At 38.1% G+C, this 20,236-nt stretch overlaps 1 protein-coding gene across 4 annotated transcripts in view; it reads right to left on the reverse strand.

Moving 5' to 3' along the window:
* The window catches only part of ALA2 (aminophospholipid ATPase 2), a 274,747-nt gene that overhangs the window by 146,325 nt on the left and 108,186 nt on the right, over window positions 1-20,236 (reverse strand). For all 4 annotated transcript variants that reach the window (XM_089797980.1, XM_089797978.1, XM_089797979.1 and 1 more), the window contains exons 11-13: window positions 3,654-3,750; window positions 3,432-3,541; window positions 3,027-3,191 (exon numbers count right to left, since the gene is read on the reverse strand). In XM_089797980.1, coding sequence (XP_089654106.1) covers window positions 3,027-3,191; window positions 3,432-3,541; window positions 3,654-3,750 — 372 coding nt within the window. The remainder of the gene's footprint in view (window positions 1-3,026; window positions 3,192-3,431; window positions 3,542-3,653; window positions 3,751-20,236) is intronic.

The raw sequence follows: 20,236 nt of genomic DNA on the forward strand, positions 1-20,236 counted from the left end.
CAAAATGGAAGTTGAAGGAAAAGGAAACATGGAAATGGAAAATGGGGAGTTTCAAGATGTTCTCTATGTTCCAAACCTAAGTTCAAATCTCCTATCAATCTACCAAATCACTCACCTCAGAGATGGACACAGAGTTGAATTCCTTCCAGACTCAGTAAAAGAGCACAGTCTTAAAGATGACTCCTTGGTTGCAGTGGGGAAAGTGAATCATAACAAAAGGTTGTACTCTTTCTCCCATTTTGTGCCCAAGTCTCCTTCAAAGGCCTTGTTATCTCAATCAAATTCAAACATGCAATTATGGCATCAGCAGTATGGTCATCTTGACTTTCGCTATCTTCAGCAACTTTACACATACAGAATGGTCAAAGGTCTACCTCCAATCAACTTTTCCCACAGTGAATGTTCAACAGATTCAGTGGATATGCATCCGGAGGGGAAGTTAGGGAAGTCTTCAAGAGCACCAGGTGTTCTACAGATGGTTCACATGGTATTAGCAGGCCCTTTTGCAGTCAGCCAAGGTTGCTACATACCGACCTTCGTTGATGACTTTTCAAGGTACACTTGGGTCTATTTTCTTCATAACAAGAATGAAGTGTTGGACAAGTTTATAGCATTCAAGACTCATGTAGAACAGAAATCCAGAAAAGCCATCAAAGTTCTAAGAATGGACAATGGAAGCATGTATGTGAACTGACGACTTAAAGACTTTTGTCAACTTGAGGGAATTGATCTTCAGATTCCACCAGCATTCAGTCCGCATAAGACAGATGTTGCAACTTTGAGGATCCGAACTCTTAAGTCTATGACAAGTTGCATGATACAAGCCAAGTCTCTAGATTCATCATTAGAAGTCGAAGCAATTAGTAGTGCCACTCACATTCTTAATTGATCTCCTCATCCAACCTTAGATGGTAAGACTCCTTTTGAGGCATGGTGCGACAGAAAACCTATTGTGACACACTTCAGAGTCTTTGGTTGTCCTGCATGGGCAAAGATATCTTCCAGGGGTTGCAAGGCACAGTCACCTCGGCCCTGTACTTTCATTGGTTATGAAGACAGTGTGAAGGCATACAGATTTCTAGATCCAGAGACACATCAGATCTTTGTGGAGAAGAACGTACACTTTGAGGAAAGTTCGCCAAGCTTGTCCTCTAATCCTCTTCACACATCAAACCGTGTGGAAACTGATAGTGACACCAGCGATAGTGCTTCAACAAATTCAAAAACGTGGAGTTCTATCGACAGTTGTAGCGAGAGGTCACTATATCAGTGCAGTCCACATGCATACATAGCCACAGTGATAGGTCCAACACAGCAAGGTACATCAAGTCTTCCAGATCTAGCATCAATGACAAATTTGGGGGATAGTATTGATGATCTGCCTCTTCTTCTTGATGCAGCAACACCTTCTACAATTGTTATGAGGGCTCCATCAAACCCTCTTGTTCATTCTGCACATGATCAATCGTCACAAGTTGAAGTGATTGTGGATACTTATGATCAGCAGTTGCAACAGGGTTCTTCATCAATTGCAGAGACAGACAATTCTTTGAGACAAGTTCTTCAGCCAGTTGAGCAAGTTTCAGAGACATCACTTATCCATGGGATTCTTTTCACGCACAGCAGAAGCGTCTCATTTGTACCTTTGGCATTGTTTCTTCCTACGGGGAGGAACACCATTCTGCAGTCTTGGATCAGCTTCTTCATCGAAGTAGTCACTAGCAGGTATTTTTCTTTGGGGGGGGCTTATCCTATCTCTCTTCCTCTTCTCATCATTCTCTTATGTATATACTGAATGTATGTCGTAATGGGGGGGTCTTGATTACTCCATCCATCCATGCATCCCTATTCATATCTCTTTTTGGGGGAGGGTTTTCCCTCTTTCTCCGCTTTATGAGAGATTGCATCCTTATTATGTACATGGGTACCTAACATGGCCTAGTAGCCGGGACCCATCATGCATTGCATCCTAGTTTTCGTAAGCTTAAGGGCATTCCCCTAAGTTGCACTTAGGGGGGGTGTTGGTGTAAATAAGTAATTCACTATTTACACTTAAGTTTACTTAAGTTAATGCATTATTTTATTATTTATTTAGGTGAGACACTTAGGAGTTTGTGTACTCTCACAGAAGTACGCAACTCTAATCATGCACATGGTGTCTACAACACTGGAGTTTGCATCATTCACTGAGTCGTCATGTTGACAACATAGTTATCCGCACTCCTAATTTAGCACATGTTGTCTACACCATTAATTTGCGTGATACACCATTATAGGCTTATCCTCACATTATCGCACTTAATTCCGTGCTTGATGGAGGATAACCCATATCTGGTGGACGTGTCTGGTTGTATGACTTATCATGATGCTGACTTCTATGCATTCTAAAAGCTCTCCTGAGGGCTTTATATACAGGCACTCCTAGTGTACTTGTATATGGCATGCTGAATGAATATATCGTCATTCTAATCATACTCTCTCTTTGGTCTACTGTGTGCTTGTGTTTGAGTTCCTTGGTCTTGGGTGAATTTTGGCCTAAGTCAAATTCTTACAAATACTGTGCAAAAATTTCTTTGCAATGTTTCAAATAATACTTCATAACCCATCATGAGGCAAAATATTTAAAGAGCAAAAATGAAAGAAAAGAACATGCTGCTGAGAAGATGAAATAGATAAAGAGGGAGTGTTCTAGAACCTATAGAAAAAGAGAGAAATTTATCTGATTTATCTGAGCGTATATCCTCATGGACAGGAAAATACATGATTTTAAGAATCTTTACAATAATCAAGAAAAACTCAGAAACTTGTGGATGAACTATAAAGAATTCAAGACTTTACAAATAACATATTTTTCAAAGAAATTGATCGCATTAATCTATGACTCTAAACACTAATAATTAAATATGCACAGATAAATCAGTCCTTGGACAAGACTTCCCTCAAAGAAACTCGTTTGACATACAAGTCATTCAAAATGATCTACACTACAGCTAAATACACATCGATTACAATCCACTTGATCTTACCACTTGAAATGCAGGGAAAGATTGCTTCATCTGCACCTTTGGATAAAATCATTATCTTTCTACTCAGGCAATCTCTAACAATCACTGACATGCGCTTTCTATCAGAAGTGAACTCCAATATATCCAGAATCTCATATTGCAATATCAAACCATTAAAACTGATATCTGCAAGGCATGTGAAATTTCAGAAAAAATGATATCAAGAACACACAACACAGCAAAAAAATTTGCTTAATAAAATTTCAGCCATATGGTCTTATGGGGGCTTTAGTATTTATAATACTGATTCCCCAAAGTCCCAAATAAGGAAAATAAAATAACATTCACAGTAGCTAAGATATATAATGTAAGCCCACAAAATTAACTCTTGGACAAAATAACTGGGTCCATAAGAGAAAATAGTACCGAGCAAATTTCCTGTTTTCTCAAGAAGGACCATGTGTAGATGAGCAGCCGCATTGACTAGGGCCTCCTCATCTTGAGACTGTGATTTATAACTCACAGTACCATTAGCACTGCAAATTAACCAACACACTTAGCATTGATATTAGACCAGTAAACTTAGCCTGAAAACAGAATAAACCATAAATAGTTAACTATGAATAACTTTTACTGATCAAAAAATACCTTCTATGAGGCACAACTGTATTGCAAATTGACATAACTGTCAGAAATTTCACAACATCAGGCACCTTGTTTACAACAGCTTGAGATAACTTAGAGTCTGCAAGGGAAACATCAAGAACATAAACAGAATATATATATCCAAAATTCCAAAGTAGTTAAGAATTATTTTTCAAGCAATTAATGCATTCATATTATGGAAAAAAGGTTCTTGTGAAAATTATTCTTGACATGTATAAGATTAAAATGTGGATAGTAGATCTAAACCAATTCAGCTAGTACCACTTGCACTACAAACAAGATCTCCTAGGGAAAAGGAACAAACAGAATTTTGCGAAGAAGAAATAATCTAGACATTTCGATGGACCTCTACCATCCAATCCAAAAGAAAACATAGAGAAAATTGTTATAATAATTAATAAATATATTAACAAAAATGTCATATACAGTAGAAGGAAAAGATAATTTATGAAAACATAGCCCAGCAATTACACCAATCTGGGTGTGAGACTCCCCATCGAGATAAATGAACTTGTTCAGTTTACTATAATCTTAGAGATCATTCAAAGTTTTTATTTCATAAATTTAGATCTCATATTGTTAACTGTTTAGGTCAACACTTTATTATTGATTCATTCGATTGTTTTAACTATTTCACAAATGCATCTGACAAAGCCGATACTGCTGGATCTGAGGAAAGCAATGGCACTGTGGAGGGAAAATGACACCGCAGGTGTGATTTGCAATTTTGCATACTCTTTAAACATTTTGGTAGATTTTTTCACTAGTTTCTCTACCTGCAAGATACTTCTATACAAGTCTTTTAAGGAATACTTTTGACCAGAACAAGTATTCCGATATCCTCATTTATATTTTCATCATTCCAAGTAAGTTGATTCATACTTTTCTTCTTTGGAAACTTTTAATTTATTTTGCCCTGTCTGAGACACTTAAGTACCAATCATTATACAATCAGAAATTTAAAATTCACAATTAATTTTAAAGTCATATTCTTTTAAATTCTTACAGATCATGCATATTTGTTAGGGTGTGATTTGCAATTTTACAGGTTCCTTAATTATTTTGTTCTTGTCTGATAGCAGCCATGTTATCTCTAGCAGCTAAATATTCTATATTACAATTTTTCAAATTTTAATATCTATAATGGCACAGATATGGAACATTATATTTATTATTAATGTATCTTTTGAAAAAAAAAGTATTCCAACAAACATAATTATTTTCTCCAAACTATTAGAAAGCCCTTAATAATGTTATGTTGTTCAGTCTGCCCTTTTATGTTTACAGTTTATCCAGAAATTGCATTGGATTATATTCTAGAATGAAGAATCTATAGATGAGATGCAATAGAATAATGATCATTTAACAGATTGTTTCGACTCACATTTCCATCATAAGCCTTTTTGCATAATTAGTAATAGTTAATTTTAGTAATTTTTCACAGTTACTGTCCTCTTTAAAAATCTGATTAATTTGATCTCAGATAATTTATTAGTGACTGACCTCTTTAGAAGTCTAATAAATTTTCATCTCAATTACTTCAGAAGTTCATAGTTCATATTCATAATGGTAATATCATATACTTGCCTAATATTTGGTCTCAACCTATCTAATAATTCTTTATCTTTGCATTTGCAGACTTGCATTGCCAGTTTGTAACTGTAGGAGATGTCTGGTGGCAGAACGAGGAACCCTTTCCGGAAACATGGGATCTCAGGAACAAAACAGAGAGATGTCCAAAGTATCCATTGCCTCAAGCATATGACTTTGGGCATAAGCCGATTGAAATATCATCTTGCAAAGATTTATGCAATGATATTACACCGTGTGATAAATGTCCAAAAGAGGCTACAAGAGAGGGTTTGAGAAGCCTTGAAGCATACGTACAGAAGAAGGCAGCAAAAAAGAGAACATCAAAACCCATGGCAGCCCCAATGGGGGGTTTTAGTTATACAAGATCACAAATAGGTACAAAGGCTTCTTCTTCCATTGGGCCAAGGATGCAAGGATCGAGAAATGTGGGTGGGTCTTTATTAGACTTTTGGGTTCCATGTAACACTCATGGTGCTCAACCCAACTTCCTAGGCATTGCATGGAACAATGAGATGCATGAGAGGACAAGGGTGGCAGTTGCAATGTTTTAGCTCTACAATGATATTTCCTTCAATGCTTTATGTAGTCCATATTGGGATCAATTGGTCATTTCAATTTCTATGTCTGGTAAGGGTTCAAGTCCCCAAATTGTTATGAAGTGAGTGGGTCATTGTTAGCCGATGAGGTAAAAACCATTCATCAGCTTATGGAAGACAAAAGAAAAGTTTGGGAACAAAGAGGCTGCACTATTATATCCAATGGGTGGGCAAATAGCAGGAATAGGATGATCATCAACCTTGTAGTTGCTTCAGATGATAGTTAGTATTTCTATAATCAGTTGATGCCTCTGATCAAGTGAAAAATGCAAAAAAAATTGTGCAACATGTTAACTGAGGTGGTAGTGGAATTGGGAGTAGCTAATGTCATCCAGATTGTGACTACTAATGCAATTGCATAGGTGCCAACTGGTAGACTTCTAATAGAGAGGCATCCCACATTATTTTGGAGCCCTTGTGTTGTTTGTTGTCTTGACTTGCTCCTTGAGGACCCAGGGAAACAAAGTTTGGTGAAGGTGGTTGAAGGAATATTGCAAAGTACATCTACAACCATACATGGGTATGAGTCTTATGAGAGAGCACATTGGTGGCAAGGATCTTGTATGAGCAGGGGTCACATACTTTGCTACTAATTTTCTCAAATTACAAAGCATATTGAAAACATTGAGCGACTTGACGCGTATGTTTCTAAGTGTGAAATGATAAGAGAGTCCTTATGCCAAGAGCCCTGAAGCAAAGAAGGTTGTGAAGGTTGTGTTTGATGCTAGATTTGACAAGCTAATGGAGGAGGTCAACAAAATAAGTTTCAAAGTCTTGATGTATGATTTATTATTCAATTTTGAAATATTGCGATTCATTGGTTTTTTGTATAATTTTTTATGTCCAAGTGTTAGCATTGTTGGTGAAGGTTCTACAAATCATGGATGGGGATAAAAAAAACCCATGGGCATTATATATGAGGTAATGGATAGGGCCAAAGAGGCCATTCAGCACTTTTGTAGATCAAATGAGGCCAAATATAGACCCATATGGAACATAATTGCTCGTAGGTGGAACCAACATATTCATGCAGTTCCCTACTACTTGAATCCCAATTTCTATTTCTCCGTCAATTTTAGAGCATATGTAGAGGTTCAAATTGGCTTGGAAACATGTATTTGAAGATTGGTTGCTGCTTGGGACCTTCGAGACCTTATACTTGATGAGTTGCAGAGCTACGAGAGGGAATAGGGGCCATTGTTTTCTTCTCCTAATTGCAAACGTAGGAGATACACCCTGCAACAAGGCAAAAAAAAACGTGTTTATTTTTATTATACCATTTATTTTGCTCAACGAGTTTATTGCAATCTTCATCACATTATAAATGGCTTTTTTAAATCCTTGCAGATTTGTCGTAAGAAGATTATGGTGCCACAACACCTAATCTTCAAAAGCTTGCCATCCAAAGTTTATCGCAGCCCTATTGTGCTTCTGGTTGCGAGAGAAACTAGTACTTTTGAGAACATACACATAAAGAAGTGCAACAGGTAGATTTGGAAGTTCTTGAATGACTTGGTTTATGTGCGGTACAACCTTCATTTGCACGAAAAGAAGGTGCAAGGGCAAGCTTCATATGATGCACTTGACTTGCATGACATTGATCCATATTCAACAGATTGGATTGCTCCTCTTGATGTTGACAATGCAGATGCACATGTGGGTGATCCTTTATTGACTGATGAGCAGCTCGTTGAGTTTGAGATGGAGGCAGATGAGTGGGATGCGACTGTGGCAGCACGGGAGGAGGAAAATGAGCTTGGTCATCCATTAGAGGTTTTGGTGAGCCTGAGGCACCTATTTGGGCACTTGTTGACGATAGTACAACTGCAGCTACTTCAGCATCACGCACGCAACAACAATGCTCTCTTTTGAGCTTTACTTGTAGATGCAATTCATGATTTTTACTTAGTTTTCATTGATACTGAAACTTGAACTTAAAATGTATTCAAAAGCTGTTGTTTCAGGGAGTTTGACTTCTATATGTATTGAACTCATTTTTATTCAGATGTTGTACTTGTTTTTTGGTATATGATTCTATCACTATGTTAATCTACTAAGTTTAAATTGTTATGAATTACTATTTAACTCAAAACTTTGATTAATATATGGGGGATATCTTAAATCATTATATGTTCTACAAACTTGGTGTGTATATGTTTGTTTTTAAGAATAATTTAATAAATTTTATATTTTCAATGTTCCAATAAAGTACCAATTTATTGCTGAATTTTTGGCGATTCCAAGATTATCTGAAATTTTGGGCTGGCCAAGATATTGCCGAAACCAAGTTTTCCAACTGTGATTTATCGTATATGCTCATTTGGGCATCAGTTATCATTTGTCAGTTTCAAGTAGTTTCACCGTGTTTTATTCTTTGTTTTATTTTAATATTTTTACTTAAATGTTTTAAATGTGGATTTTTTATATCCACCATGGTCGATAAGGAAATCAACATTTCCAAAAGTGCATCTTCTATTGGGTCGCCTAGGCTATGGGATACATAACTTGTTTTGTATAGCTAAATGAGGGCTTCTCTTCAAGGGTACATTATATTTGACTATTTGAATTTGCCCTAAGTTCTCCCTCCAAGTTTGTATGTAGGGATTTGCCTCATCCTCTCATTCTTGTTGTGCACATGCAATAAAATGTTGAAATGAACCTTTCTTTCATAGATTGTTGAAAATGAAAACCCTCTACATCCACCCTAGCTGGCTGTTTATTTCAGTTTGAGTTTTTGTACTTTTTCTCATAGTTTAGTTATCAGGATTTAATGAAAATAGAGGTATATGATGTTTTCTAATTTGGGTTTTCTGAATTTGGTGCCTTTAGTGCATATTTTGGAGTGCTGCTTGAGTTTGTAAGTTTTGAAGGCTTTTTCTCTTAGTGCTCATATATTTTGAGAAAAACAGGAACTCTATTTTTGTTTATAACTTTTGGAGAGATCATTCTTTTTTTTCTGGGCATTGTTTCTAAGGCTTCCTACCATCTGGGCAATGAAGATTCATATGCTATTTACGAGTTTTTGATCCTATTTGAATTTTCTAGAGTGAGGTTGCCAGATACAGCTTGTATACTCCATTTTTTACACACATGGGGATTCAATGCAGCATTATCTTCTGTTTCCAATACTGCAAATACATTCAACCATATTTCAAAATATTGTTATTGGCTGACTTCAGCTGATATTTTTCTCAGCGATAAGTTTACAAATTTTCATTGATATAATTCTACGATTTTAGTACATAGTTTATCACCACCCAAAACTTCTTGCACTAAGTTTACTTATCGCAGAGAATTCTGCAATATTTTAATCTATGTATTCAATGGTACCTAGGGATGACCAGTTTGGTAAATTGGATGAGTTTAAATCAATTAATTTTCAAGTTCCCCGTGTTTTCCAGCACCCATTTGCCAGTGTGCATCGAAAATTCTGATTACTTTCAGACTTATAGAACTTGAAGAGCCTTTACCATTTCTCATCTCAGTTTGGTGTCCAAGTTGAATGAATGTTAGCCTGAATATCTTGAAAATTATCCCCTGCTTCTCAATCTTTTGTTGTATCAAAATTTGGCTTGATGGGTTTGTGAAAACTCTGGACCAGGGAATGTGATTGCAGGTTCATGACATAGGATTATCAAAAGGGCATGTACATATTTGTATGGTGCTATCCAGATCAACTAGTTTTTTGCTTGAAGATTTTGCATGGTTTATTTAATCAATTTGTCAGCTTTAACTTGTTCAAAAATCACAACATATTCCAAAATATAACACCTTTTTAATTTCATTTCAAGGCAATTTTCTACTGAAATCATGTCGAGGACCTAAATACTCATGTGTGAGTCCCTTTTAAGGCAAAATTGTGCCTTGTTTCAGTGGATCTTTTGTATATCCCACATCGTTTTTTCTCACAGGCTGTGCAATTAATTGTGATAGAAGATTTTGCTTCAAATCTAAAGATTTACTGGTCAAGTTTTTTTAACAGTTCTTTTAGCACAATTGTATTTCTACTCACAACTAGGCTTAGGTAACACGTTTCTGGTTTTTTGGCACGATTTTCTTATTTGAAACAAGCCTCTAGCGTTTGGGAATGAGTTCTTTTTTTCATTATTTGACACTCTTTAGTAATTTCATGTATTCTTCAAAGATAGTGTTTTTTCCAAATTTCCAAAATCTGCTAAAATCATTGCTAGAGTTTTGCAATTCTTTTCCTAAAAGTTTCAGTGGATGCTCATGATCTTTGAATACAGGTGCATTGATCAGATTGCCCTCAACACAAACGCTCAACCAACAGTACTTGGTAAAGACCAAGACAACCTTGATGACCATTATCGTGCAGCCATTATGCTCATGAAATTATCAATAACAAATGAGATGCTTTTGGATGTCCCATCAAGAAAACCATCTAAGGAAATTTGGAAATACCTACAAAACTTGCATGAGATGTTAGGTAAAGGAAGGGCTTTCTTCCTAAAAAATACATCGTTCTCAATCATGATGAATGAGAAAATGTCTTTACAAGATCATTTGATAAAAATCAAAGACATTCATTGTCAATTGCAAGCCATAGGTCGTAAAATAGAAAAAGAAGATGTGGTTACAAGTCTGATAAGCTTACCACAGTCACATAAGCATTGCATAGAAACACTCAACACCACATCTACTAGTGTTGACCTCAATTCAACACTATGTGCAAATGTTACATTCTAACCATTGTGATAGTCAAATTCCTTTAATCAAGGTTGACCTAACAATCATTTTTTAAATCTTTTAATTAAGACGACATTCTAATGGAATGATCCAAAGTGATCTAACAAGACCACTCCTAATAGGATGATTAAATTATTTAATAGGGTCACATTTAACAGTGTGTTGTATAACCTTTAACACAATTGGCTCTTAACCGAGCTCACTTTAGAAGAGTGAAAAATTGGTAATATGTTACTTAGTGGTTTTTCCCAAATTGGATTTCCACATTAAATCCTGGACAGAACGTGGTACTAGCAATTACTCATTGTGTGGAACATGCCTTTGCAGTAAAAGACAAGGCTAAAGGAAAATGGCCTCAAAAGAGAGGTCACTAGAATTAGATGATACTTCAAAGAACCTGAAAAATATCACATCACTATTGTGCTAATTGCAGTCAATGAGGAAATGCTACATGAAGTGGTGGCTGATGATAAATCCACACAACTTGCAGTAGGACACAACGTGGTACTAGCAATTACTAACTACATGGAACATGCCTTTGAGTTAAAGGACAAGGCTAAAAATAAATGGCCTCAAAAGAAAGGTCACTAGAACTAGATGATACTTCAAAGAATCTGAAAAATATCACATCACTATTATGCTAATTGTAGTCAATGAGGAAATGCTACATGAAAGTGGTGGTTGACGATAAATCCAACCAAGGAGGGCCTCCAAAAAAGCCTCATGTTGCAAAGCATTCTAAGTGGGAATTGACCTTTTATGCATTCATGGCCAAACAGCAAGCAGATCAAATGAAATCTTATGCTTGCTAAATTGATTTTTCTGCATTTCGGCATTTTACTCATAGGAAGGATTCGTTCACATAGCACAGGGCTTGCTCAGATTCAGTGATCTTCAGAGGTGGTGGATAGTTTACAGTTGTTGGAATAGGCAATTTTCAAGTAATCTGTGGAGGGAAAGTTCTTATTTTTCTCAATGTATACTATGTTGTGGACATGGAGCTCAATTTTCTCTCCAGTTCTAGCACACACAAGTGCTATATTTTTTACACTAGAGAAGTTTATGAAAGTGCATTAGCAGCCAAGACTGCACCAAAAATGACTACACTATAGCATCAATGTTATGGGCATCTAAACCTTATCTTGCTAAATGGCTCAAGAGAATATGGTCAAAGGTTTACATTAAACCCAATAGAACGCACAAGGTGTTTGCAAAACTTACCAAGCAAGGAAGCAACAAAGAACTCCATTTTCAATTCGCAAAGCTTAGGGAGCCTCGAGAATTCTACAATTGGTTAGTGCAGATGAACTTGGACTAATGAATATAGCATTAATAACTGGTGTCAAGCATTTTGTATTGCTTGTAGATGATTTCAGTATGAAAAGTAGGTGTATCCTCAAACGAAAAATTACAAGTGTAAGAAATTCCCAAAAAGCATTAGTAGAGAAAAAGTCAAGTGATTTAGTTATCACTCCTATATATGATAATGGAGGTAAATAATGTTTGAATAAATTCACTGAATTTTGTGCTCAACACAAAATTAAAAATCAACTCACAACGCCCTATACTCAACTAAACAATTGAGTAATTGAGAAAAGGAAACATACACAAACAAAAATGACCATTCTATGCTGAAAGTGTTTACAATACCAAAGGTGAGCCGCCCAAAAACATTTAGGTCTACTACATATATCTAGATTGCAAATTCAAGAGTCAAAAGTTGATGCTCACAAGGTACAATGACAATCATAAAGCCTACAAACTGAATGAGGTGGATAATGTCAGCTTGACGTTTAGCAGCGATCTGGTGATTGATGAAAATATTAAGCCTTTTCAGGTCTAAACTGACATCAAGAGTACCAAAGATTAGCCTTTGAATACTAAAGATTTACATGTCCCAAGTTCCATTAGCTACACCCCTAATTACCGGATTCGCGCATCCAGAGCGCGAACCGGACTCGAGCATATATCTATTTCAAGTCCTCAAACAAGTATGTGCTGGATTCGCATAGGGTCCGTGTTTGACTTGTGGGTTCATGCGGATCTGCGAATCCACTTGAACCTGCATGATCAAACACAGAAAAGGTGGGCTCAAAAAACCAAAAAAATAATAATTTTTTGGCATGTCCCCTTTTTAATGACATGTTATTTTTCAGTGAATTTGCCTATCATGGACTCTCATAGGCAGATGATTTTGGTGAGAGAGTCATTCTAATGATTATTTGGGGATTGGATAGTCTATTTTGCTCTTGGAGAGATGGGGTTTATCATATTTTTGTTTTATGTGTTATGCAGGGCCAAAATATTATTATTTTGAGTTGAGTTGCACTTTTTATTTTGTAAAGTTACTTTTTATATAAAAGTGCATTATAAAGAAATTTCATAAGAATATTTTATGGATACTTCTAGAAGTTCTTAGTAGCTTCTTAGAAAAGTAAATAAATAGAGCGCTTGGCCCCTCATTTGGACATCTTATGACTTGAGTTTACAGTACTTCTCTCTTTGAGCATTTGTGGCGCCATCTTGGTCTACAGATTGGCATTTGATCATTAGGAACGGAGTCTCCTAAGGATTTGCATAACTGAGGAGGTGAAATATCCTTTGAAGGTTTACACTTTGGAAGTGGTATTCAGCTACTTCAAGTTGGGCTTATTTGGACATTTCCAGTTGGGTTCGATTTTCAGCCTAAACATACATTTTTGCTCATATCTCACTGTTGGCTGGGAGTTTGATTTTTATTTTTTGGGAGAATTTTCCTTGGAGCCTGGCGATTATTTCCATAGCATTTTTGGCACCTTTCAGCCCAGCATTTATTTTTGCCAGGTGTTGTACCAGTCCATACATGTACAGTTGTACCTACAGGCTGTACGGTCAGCAAGTTTGAGGGCAGGTTGGAGTTGCACTTCCATCAATTCGTCTTCAGCATTCAGTCTCCAGCATTTGCTCAATCCAGGTTCTTTCATTTCAGTTTGTAGTTGCAAGAAATTCTCAATTACATTCAACCAGTGAGGGTTTGTTTGTAATGTGCCATGTTGTAATGCTTTGAGTTGAAAATCGCATATCATATATAAAAGCATTTGGTTATCATTGAATAAAAAAATTGGCACTATTTTTTTTACATCGGCTATTTGAGTAGATTTGTTGCACAACAATTTCCTTTATTCAGCATTTTACTTTCAGCAATGTATTTAGTTTGCATGCCAAGTATTTGACGAAATTTCACAGTTCTGTTTTAATGGTTATTAGTGGCCTATTGGCAAGGGCCATTACAGTGGTATCAGAGCGGTGTTCTTGCCATCCTGTTGGGTAAAGAATCTTTATGCATTCTTCAGCTTTTGGGTATCACAAGTATTATACACGCAAAAGAGCAACACCTAAAGGTGAGCAGGAATTCAGAGATATACTTACTATGGGTGAAAGACAGTCACAGAGTCCACCTAGAGTCCCCAGGACTGATGAGGATGAGGCTAGAAACTTCTTTCGAGCTATGGCTACTGGACAGCAGGAGACAGTTCAGTCTATATGTGCATTGACTACTATGATGGAAAGAGGTTCTCAGCCGAGGAATCAGGATAGAGGGACACTAGAGCAAGATAACAGGAGTGTAGCAGGTTCACAGGGTGCTCCTAGGCACAAGTCATGGACTGCAAGCAGGCCTACACGTCCTACATTCCTTAGAGAGGTGACCCAGGAGACAGTAGAGGATGATATGTTAGAGGACTTTTGGATGATCTTCGAGCCGCAGATGCAGAATGGCAGGCACTACCTCCACATGTTTGTGAGTTGCTGAATTTTGATCACTACCTAAGTTAGAGAAGAGAGCACATGAGGAGTAGCAAGCAGAACTGGAGGCCTAGAGGAGGTCAGGACAGTGAGTTGCAGGGAGCTGCTAGCAAGCTCACCTTACCATCTTTTGACGGCAATGGACAGATGACAGCAAAAGCCTGGATCCATAAGTTAGATACACTCCTAGCATTGAGGCCTATGTCAGAGACAGATGCTATCAAGTATGCCACTTTGCATTTAGAGGGCACAGCACATGATTGGTGGTCACATGGCATCGTTACATTGCAACATAATCAGGTGACATCCTATTAGGATTTTGTGGATAGATTGGTAGAGCGCTTTGATAAGAAAGACCCGGAGGTCTTCTTCCGTGATCTTGCACAGTTGAGACAAACAAACAATTTGGAGGTCTACATCAGTGAGTTTCAGAGATTATCAGTGATGGTGCAGGATGTGTCCGAGAGGATGTTAGTTATACTATTCACAGAGGGGTTGTTTGAACCTCTAAAGGGGTGGATCAAGGCATTCGATCCCCCTTCATCGTAGAAGGCTATGAGGAAGGCACGGAGCATGGAGCTCACAGCACCCTCCAGCAGGTTCACCTCCAGGAGCACTTCTTCATTCAAGGACAATAAGAAGTTTGATAAAAACAAGGGCAAAAAAGGTGACACCAAGGGTAAGTCTATTGCACCTTTGGATATGGAGACACTGAATGACTTGCACAGGAAGAAGCTATGTTTTTATTACAAGGGTCCCTACGACAGATATCATGATTGTCCTATGAGGCCTAAGGGGAAGGCCAACAGGGTTATGTGGGCTTACCACGAGGGTTCAAATTCTGACAATTCTGAACATGAGGTTGATCATAGTGATGCAGAGCCCGAGGCAGAAGCAGAAGCTCCGGAGACTAAAGAGGAGCCCAAGTTGCACTTACATGAGGCACACTTGTCTAACATTCAGCAGGAAGGATCTTTTAGACTGCGTGGTGTTCTAGCAGGGCAGAGAGTTATTACTTTGGTTGATACAAGTGCTACGCACAATTTCAGTGATGCACGTTTTGTTGAACATCATGGAATTATAACTTAGTTTGAGGGACTACGGGTATAGGTTGCTGATGGTTACACTCTTAAGTGTAATAGGATGGTTAGAAATTTGCCCTTATGCTTGAACAACTATGAGTTCAAGGCGGACTACCATGTTGTCAACATGAGTGATCTGGATATTGTTCTTGGGATGGAGTGGTTGCGCTCATTGGGAGAGGTCACCTTCAGATTGAAGGACATGGAGATTAAGTTTGGAGTGGATGGGAAGCAACACATTTTGAGAGCCATTAGGAATGGAGACATCAGGACTATTTCCTTCAGACGGCTGGAGAGGTTAACCAGACATTATGACATTGAGTGGGCAGCCATATGTACTCTCATGCCTACATAGGAGGGACAGCATAAGACAGAGTATCACCCAGACATACAAAGGTTGAGAGTGAAGTATGACAAAGTCTTCAGTAACATTCCACCTAGCAGACCACCAGACAGAGGAAATGAGCACATCATTGAGTTGGAGGAGGGTGCTAAACCCGTGATGATTACACCATACAAGCATCCTAAGAGGTTCAAGGATGAGATCGAGAAAACCATCAAGGAGCTTCTCGCGATGGGACACATCAGGCCTAGCAAGTCTCCTTTTGCTTCTTCGGTTGTGTTGGTGAAGAAAAAGGATGGCACATTGAGGATGTGCATTGATTATAGGGTGCTGAACAAAAGGACAATCAAGAACAGGTACCCCATTCCATGGATTGATGAGTTGATTGATGAGCTTCACAGTGCATGTCACTTCACGAAGATTGATTTGAGATCTGACTACCATCATATCAGAGTTAGAGAGCAAGATATTGAGAAGACTGCCTTCAGATGTCATTGCGGGCACTTTGAGTTTGTGGTCGTGCCATTTGGGCTGACCAATGCGCCAGCTACTTTTCAATCCACCATGAATAGGGTCTCCCGTCACTAGTTGAGGAAGTATGTGTTAGTCTTCTTTGATGATATACTAATTTACAGTCGGACTTGGCAAGAGCACATGGAGCACTTTGAGACGGTTTTGGGGATCTTGCAGTCGGAGTCCTTGTACGCCAAGGAGTCCAAATGTGATTTGGGCATGACAAAGCTGTTGTATTTGGGTCACATCATTAGTGTAGAGGGAGTAAGGATGGATCCTGATAAGATCCGTGCTATTGTGGATTGGCCTACACCAGAGAACCTAACACAGTTGAGAGGGTTTCTTGGGTTGTGTGGTTTCTACCGTAGATTTGTCAATGGGTATTCACACCATGCAGCTCCTATGACATATTTGTTGAAGAAGGGAGCCTTTGTTTAGACACCAGAGGCATAGTCTTTTTTTGAGAGATTCAAGGAGATCATGACTACATGCCCTGTGTTAGCATTGCCCAACTTCTCAAAGCCATTCGAGCTTCAGTGTGATGCATCTGGAGAGGGTATTGGTTCTGTTCTGATGCAAGACAAGCACCCCATTGCATTTGAGAGCAGGAAGTTCCGTGGGCCAGAAAGCTCATTTAGTATATATGACAAAGAGATGTTGGCTATTATGCATGCACTAGCTAAATTCAAGCAATATCTGGTGGTAAGTTTTGCATTAAAACTGACCACAATAGTTTGAGACATTTCCTTGGACAGAGAGATCTTAATGACAGGCAACAAACATGGGTTAGTAAACTACAAGCTTATGATTTTGACATCTCCTATGTAAAAGGGACTCAGAATGTGGTAGCAGATGCATTGTCACGAAGACCACATCTCAGTGCTATGATTCAGATATCAGAGGATTGAAGGCACTTGATCATTGTTGAGTATGCTAGAGATTCATGGGCATCCGGGATTGTTGATGGGACAGTTGTCGATACCAGGCATACACTTGTAGATGGTTTGATTATCTACAAGAACAGGATATTCTTAGTCCCAGGATCGAAGGTGAAGCATACTGTTATGAGAGCACTTCATGATTCACCTCTAGCTGGACATCCTGGATACTTCAAAACGTACAAGCAAGTACGGGAGCGGTTTACATGGAAGGGGCTCAAGGCAGATGTGTTGCAGTAGGTTAGAGAGTGCCCTGTTTGTCAGCAAAACAAACAAGAATACACCTTTCCAGCAGGGCTCCTACAGCCACTTCCCATTCCTAATAGGAAATGGGAGTGTATATCCATGGATTTCATTACGGACTTGCCTAAGGCCCAAGGGCGAGATTGCATCTATGTGGTGGTAGATAAGTTGACGAAGTATGCACACTTCTTTCCCATCACTACTACTTACACGACAATGCAGCTGGCTGAAGTCCTTTTCAGGGAGATTTTCAAACTACATGGAAAACCCCGGAGCATAGTGAGTGACAGGGACAGGTTCTTGAGTCATTTTTGGCAAGAGGTGTTCTGTTTATGTGGCACTGAGCTCACACCTAGCACTAGTTACCACCCACAGACTGATGGGCAAACAGAGATAGGAAATAAGTGGGTGGAGGGATATTTGAGGAACTACGTGGTTGATCAGCAAAAAGCCTGGGTTATATGGATTTAATTATGTGAGTATTGCTATAATACTACCTATCACATGTCTATTCAGATGACTCCTTTCAGAGAACTATATGGCTATAATGCACCGAGCTTTGTTGATTTGCTTATGAGTGATGTTAGAGTTCCTCATGCTAGGGATTTGCTTCAGGAGAGCAAGGACATTGTTGATGCTCTCAGAGATAATATTGCCAGAGCACAGAATCAGCATAAGCAGTATGCAGACTAGAAGAGGACAAAGAGGAGTTTTGAGGTTGGTGACATAGTTTACCTCATGCTGCAGCCTTACCGACAGTCTACTCTTAGGAAGAGGGGGTCAGAGAAGCTTAAGCCTAGATACTATGGCCCTTTCAGGATTATCAGACTGATAGGTGAGATGGCTTATGAGCTTGAGCTTCCAACACACAACAGGGTGCACAATGTTTTCCATGTGTCACGGCTCAAGAAGGCGTTGGGTCACCATGTTGTGCCTTAACAGTTCTTCAACAACTGGATGATGAAGGGAAATTGGTTCTTGTTCCTAAGTACATCATTGATAGCAAAGAGAGACAGCTCAGTAGGAGGACTATCAGAGAGTACTTGGTGAAGTGGAGAGATTTACCCAAGGAGGATGCCACATGGGAGGGAGAAGATATTTTGCAACATCCAGCTTTGAGATTTCTTAAGGGCAAGCAATTTCAAGAGGGGTGGACTATCATGTCCCCTTTCTAATGACATGTTATTTTTCAATGAATTTGCCTATCATGGACTCTCGTAGGCAGATGATTTTGGTGAGAGAGTCATTCTGATGATTATTTGGGGATTGGATGGTCTATTTTGCTCTTGGAGAGATGGGGTTTATCATATTTTTATTTTATGTGTTATGCAGGGCCAAAATATTATAATTTTGAGTTGAGTTGCACTTTTTATTTTATAAAGTTACTTTTTATATAAAAGTGCATTATAAAGGAATTTCATAAGAATATTTTATGGATACTTCTAGAAGTTCTTAGTAGCTTCTCAGAAAAGTGAATAATTTGCTCCTCATTTTGACATCCTATGACTTGAGTTTACACTGCTTTTCTCTTTGAGCATTTGTGGCGCCATCTTGGTCTACAAATTGTCATTTGATTATTAGGAACGGAGTATCCTAAGGATTTTCATAACTGAGGAGGTGAAATATCCTTTGAAGGGTTGCACTTTGGAAGTGGTATTTAGCTACTTCAAGTTGGGCTTATTTGGACATTTCCAGCAGGGTTCGATTTTCAGCCTGGACATACATTTTTGCTCATATCTCACTGTTGGCTGGGAGTTTGATTTTTATTTTCTGAGAGAATTTTCCTTAGAGCCTGGCGATTATTTCCATAGCATTTTCGGCACCTTTCAGCCCAGCATTTATTGTTGCCAGGTGTCATACCAGTCCATACATGTACGGTTGTACCTGCAGGTCGTACGGTCAGCAAGCTTGAGGTCAGGTTGGAGTTGCACTTCCATCAATTCGTCTCCAGCATTTGCTCAATCCAAGCTCTTTCATTTCAGTTTGTAGTTGCAAGAAATTCTCAGTTGCATTCAGCCAATGAGGGTTTGTTTGTAATGTGCCATGTTGTAATGCTTTGAGTTGAAAATCGCATATCATATGTAAAAGCATTTGTTTATCATTGAATAAATAAATTGGCACTATTTTTTTTACATCAGCTATTTGATTAGATTTGTTGCACAACAATTTCCTTTATTCAGCATTTTACTTTCAGTAGTGTATTTAGTTTGCATGCCAAGTGTTTGACGAAATTTCACAGTTCAGTTTTAGTGGTTATTAGTGGCCTATTGGCAAGGGCCATTACATTTTTTTATTTTATTTTTCAACCTGACCCTAAAACGCCCCTTATTATTTGATATGTAGCTCATTTTAGAGTCATTTGATCTCTCATTTTGCTCAATCATTTTTCCAAGTTTGTAGAGAAGTGATTGAATACCAAGGAGATTGACCGTAGAGTGCTAAATTCTTCCTTTAAAGGTGATTTGAGTGTTGAAGGTGTGTATTTGAACCACTTTCTTTAGTTTTTTCTTTATTGTTTCAAGTTTTTCTAAAGTTTCAAATTTATTCCATGTTCTTTACAAGTTTTTTAAAAAAATTAATTAGTTTTTGTTATAGATTATAAGTGCAAGAATGAGTTAGTCAAAGCTCAATGGGTGGGGAGGGTTCTCAACAATTTCAAATTGATAAAGGGTCTCCATTATTGAGACACGCTACAAGAATTGCACATTGTAGTGGAAGTTGGGGTTTCATTTGGAAATGTAATTTTTGCCAACCACAATATAGAAGA

Source organism: Cupressus sempervirens, chromosome 8 (genome assembly GCF_028749045.1).
Source record: "Cupressus sempervirens isolate cs-2001-9-10 chromosome 8, ASM2874904v1, whole genome shotgun sequence".
Taxonomy (NCBI): Eukaryota; Viridiplantae; Streptophyta; class Pinopsida; order Cupressales; family Cupressaceae; genus Cupressus; species Cupressus sempervirens.